Below are 3,763 nucleotides of genomic sequence, written 5' to 3'. Positions count from 1 at the left end.
ATAGGCTTAGAGACAGATACCTCCTTCCAGGAAAGAGAACAAATAAGAGATAAGAGCATTAGGGAGTAACAGTTGTTTAAACAAAAACAGAAGAAAAAGTTTAAACAGAAATGACTATTTTAAGCCTGCCTGCATAAGTTTTTCTGTTTTTCGGACACCCACAAAAAATCTGGACTGTGAAGAAGGGCATCCTGATTGCCTTGTGGCCATTAGAGTAATGTGTATAAGCTAATGATCGTGGGACTGAAGGACACTTCCCTACTCCAAGGCTTTCAAACCTTGGAAAAGCGTAACCTTTTAAACCTTGTAAACCTTTATAAGCTGTACATACTACCCTTTTGAGAGCGACATTCCTCTTTCTTGTTGGTTCCCTTGTATACAAGCTTTCTCTGATAAACTCTACCTATTTTTTTCTCTCCCTTTCAGTGTTCATTTCTATGACACTGAGACTCAAGAACCAGGTTTTAGGGGTCCAGTAACAAATATTGAAAACCTGAAGTGTTCTTTTACTTTTTTTATTTTTTATTTTTTTTAATATATGAAATTTTTTGTCAAACTGGTTTCCATACAACACTCAGTGCTCATCCCAAAAGGTGCCCTCCTCAATACCCATCACCCACCCTCCCCTCCCTCCCACCCCCCATCAACCCTCAGTTTGTTCTCAGTTTTTAACAGTCTCTTATGCTTTGAAGTGTTCTTTTAAAATGTTTCTTTATTTATTTTGAGAGAGAGCAAGAGAGTGGCAGAGAGAGATAGAGAGAGAGAATGCCAAGCAGGCTCTGTGCTTGGTGTGGAGCCTGATGTGGGGCTCGACATCCGTGAGATGTGAGATTGTGACCTGAGCTGATATCAAGAGTCAAACGCTTAACTGAGTGAGCCACTCAGGTGTCTCGAAACCCTGAAATGTGTTAGGTCAACCTCCAGCAATGGGTTTCATTCTACCTCTGTCCACTTTTTTTTAAATCTATGTTGATGCTTTATTTGAAGCAGTTCTTCTGAGTTTGAAGGTTCTTTCCTGCATCAAATGAAATGAGACTCAAAGCAGGGAGGAAAAACGCAAAAGGTACTTGTCAGTTTGAAAGTCAGTTTATCTTTCTATAATTAGACTAGGAGGGGAAAAAAATGAAGAACCCACTGGTAGCAGGAAGAAGCAAGAGTCTTCTAGGATCTGGCATTTGATGAGATAGATATTCAGTTACTGTGCATTCCCCATTGTTTTTCCATGGCAGAACATATGGCAGAGACTTGGGAACACGCATGCCTGAAGACAGGTTATTCTTATGTTCCGTAACTATGTTGCTTGCAGGGCCGTTGTTGCCATGGTAGTTGGTTGTACCCCAGACAAATGGGGTGCTTGCTGGTCTGTTCCCACAGATCTTTATCCCAGTCTTCATCACAAGGAGGGTACTGCCAGGTGCTCTCAGCCAGAGTCTCTTGACATTATATTTAGTGAAAAAATGAAGAATGAACATTTAATGTGGAATAAAGTCACATCTTTATAGCATGGAAAGAAGTAAGAATAAAGTCTTTGGAATAGAGGGATGGGATATCTCTTTATTTCAAAATTCCTGTAATAGACTTGCATTACCACTAATGGGGAAAAAGTAATAAAAGTGGGGGAAGGCTTAGCATAGTAGATTCACATGTTCCGCACTTCACCTTTAGGATTAAAACAAGTCCAATTACACAATATTATATATTTTGATAGAAGTCCCAAGTAATTAAATAATCTAAATAGGCATGTTTCCAAAATTTTAGACAGTGGTGTGTCTAAGTGGAATGAAAATATTGTTGAACTGAGGGTCACAATTTTCATATGGCAAACATGCTTCAAGAACATGTCAACAAAATGCAAAGACACTTATTATTACATCTATGATGGCCATGACTATCCTATAGCAGACATTCAGAAATCTTTTCTGGAATGTGTATTGGAAAAAGTTAGTTCTATTTTCTCTCTTGAATTAGAACATCTCTTAAGTACCTTAATATCCAAGACCTCATAAAAGAACAAACCCTCCAATAAGTTATTCAAATTGTAAGTTGTTGCACACATGGGAAGTAGCATTACTCTTCTGACCTTAAAATATTCTTGCTGATCAAACCCAAGGGTTTTACTACATTTTCAGGGAACACCACTTCTTCATCCTGCTTCGGATCTGCTGGGTCTTTACACTGTAGATGATTGGATTCATCAGGGGTGGAAAGAGAATATAGATATTGCCCATGAGGACATGGACCGAAGGGGTGAGATGCTTTCCAAAGCGGTGCACCATGGTGAGGCCAATGATGGGGATGTAAAAGACCAGGACAGCACAGATGTGGGACACACAGGTCTGCAAGGACTTGAGCCTCTCCTCGCGGGATGCAATTGCCAGCACTGTGTGCAAGATGAAAACGTAGGAGATGAGAATAAGCACAGCGTCTAACAACAAGGTACAGATCACCAGAGCCAGGGCATAGAGGCTGTTAAAGCGGATGTCAGAGCAGGCGAGCCGGAGGAGGTCCTGGTGCAGGCAGAAAGAGTGGGAGAGGATGTGAGGGCGGCAGTAATGGAAGAACTTCAGGCGAATGATGACAGGGAGAATGGACAAAGCTGCCCTCATCAAAATGGCCACCATGAAGTGAATGACTCTACTGTTAGTCAGGAGGGATGTGTATCTCAGAGGATTGCAGATTGCAGTGAAGCGATCAAAGGCCATGGCAAGAAGGACCCCAGACTCTATGAAGGACAGACCGTGGATAAAGTAAGTTTGGGCAATGCAAGCATCTCGACTAACTTCTTGGTTGAGCCCCCACAGGACCCCCAGCACTGTGTGCACTGTGGACAGCCCCATGCACAGGTCAGTGAGGGCCAGCATGGCCAGGAAGTAGAACATGGGCTGGTGCAGGCTGGGCTCTGTCCGGATCACATGCAGCACCATGCAGTTTCCCAGGAAAACCAAGGCATAGATGGAGGAGAAGGGAATGGAAAACCAGGGATAGTACTGGTCCAGGCCAGGGAACCCTGTGAGAATGAATATTGAGGTATTGATAATGGAAACAAAAGAAGCAGGCATGATTATTTGAAGGTAATGTTCAAGATGAGATCAATATTTACTGACAGTTTTGTCAAAGTGTCTGCTGTGTGGGGGCAGTTGAGTCTAACACAGGTCCTCACACTGTAGCACAGGTCAAGCTAACGTAGACGCCAGGGAAGCCCCCTCTCCGGGAGGAGCTACAGCACAGGACGGTCTCACAGGGAAGCTCCTTGGTATCAGGTCTCAGGTTATGGGAGCAAATCAGTGTCCTGACCTTTGTGGGCAAATCAGATCATGCCCTTCATTTGCTTTTAGTCCCTCTGAGCCGCTTGCAGGACACACAGCAGGTGACAGTGGCAAAACCATTGAGAGGATAAGGCTGCTCCTGCTCTGCTGTCCCGAGGAAGCCTCTGCACGCTGTCCTGTGGCCAGTGCTTGTGGCACAAGGAGTCAGAAGGCTCCAGTTTATGAGGAAGGAATGAGAGGATTGTGTGGACCGGGTGGACCCAGGCTCCTGGGAGGCACTCTTCCCTCTTGGTGGCTGATGCAAGTGGAAGATTCCACCTGGTCACTGCAGGTTAGCAGTTCCTTGGAATTGAGAGGAAAGGACAACTGGTAGTGTTTCCCGGAGTCCACAGATCTTTTCTATCTTGGAGGGAAGGGGACTCACTGTGTCAACTGAAAATCTAATACCCACTCAGAAGGAGGCAAGAAGTAAACACCCAAGGGGAAAAGATCATATC

General features: G+C 44.0%; 1 protein-coding gene across 1 annotated transcript; it reads right to left on the bottom strand.

Annotated features, from left to right (window-relative positions):
* Positions 1-2,117: 2,117 nt before the first annotated feature.
* LOC131488630 (olfactory receptor 51V1-like) lies at positions 2,118-3,059 on the bottom strand. Its single transcript, XM_058690490.1, has one exon. It carries the CDS (start codon positions 3,057-3,059, stop codon positions 2,118-2,120), a length of 942 nt encoding a protein of 313 aa, XP_058546473.1.
* Positions 3,060-3,763: the final 704 nt, after the last annotated feature.

This window comes from Neofelis nebulosa, chromosome 10, assembly GCF_028018385.1.
Source record: "Neofelis nebulosa isolate mNeoNeb1 chromosome 10, mNeoNeb1.pri, whole genome shotgun sequence".
Classification (NCBI taxonomy): Eukaryota; Metazoa; Chordata; class Mammalia; order Carnivora; family Felidae; genus Neofelis; species Neofelis nebulosa.
The sequence above is the reverse complement of the archived record's forward strand: the minus strand, read 5'-3'. Positions and strand labels throughout refer to the sequence as shown.

What these genes read in the sequence shown, in the direction of transcription:
- LOC131488630 (XM_058690490.1), bottom strand. Translation starts at nt 3,059, where the DNA reads ATGCCTGCTTCTTTTGTTTCCATTATCAATACCTCAATATTCATTCTC.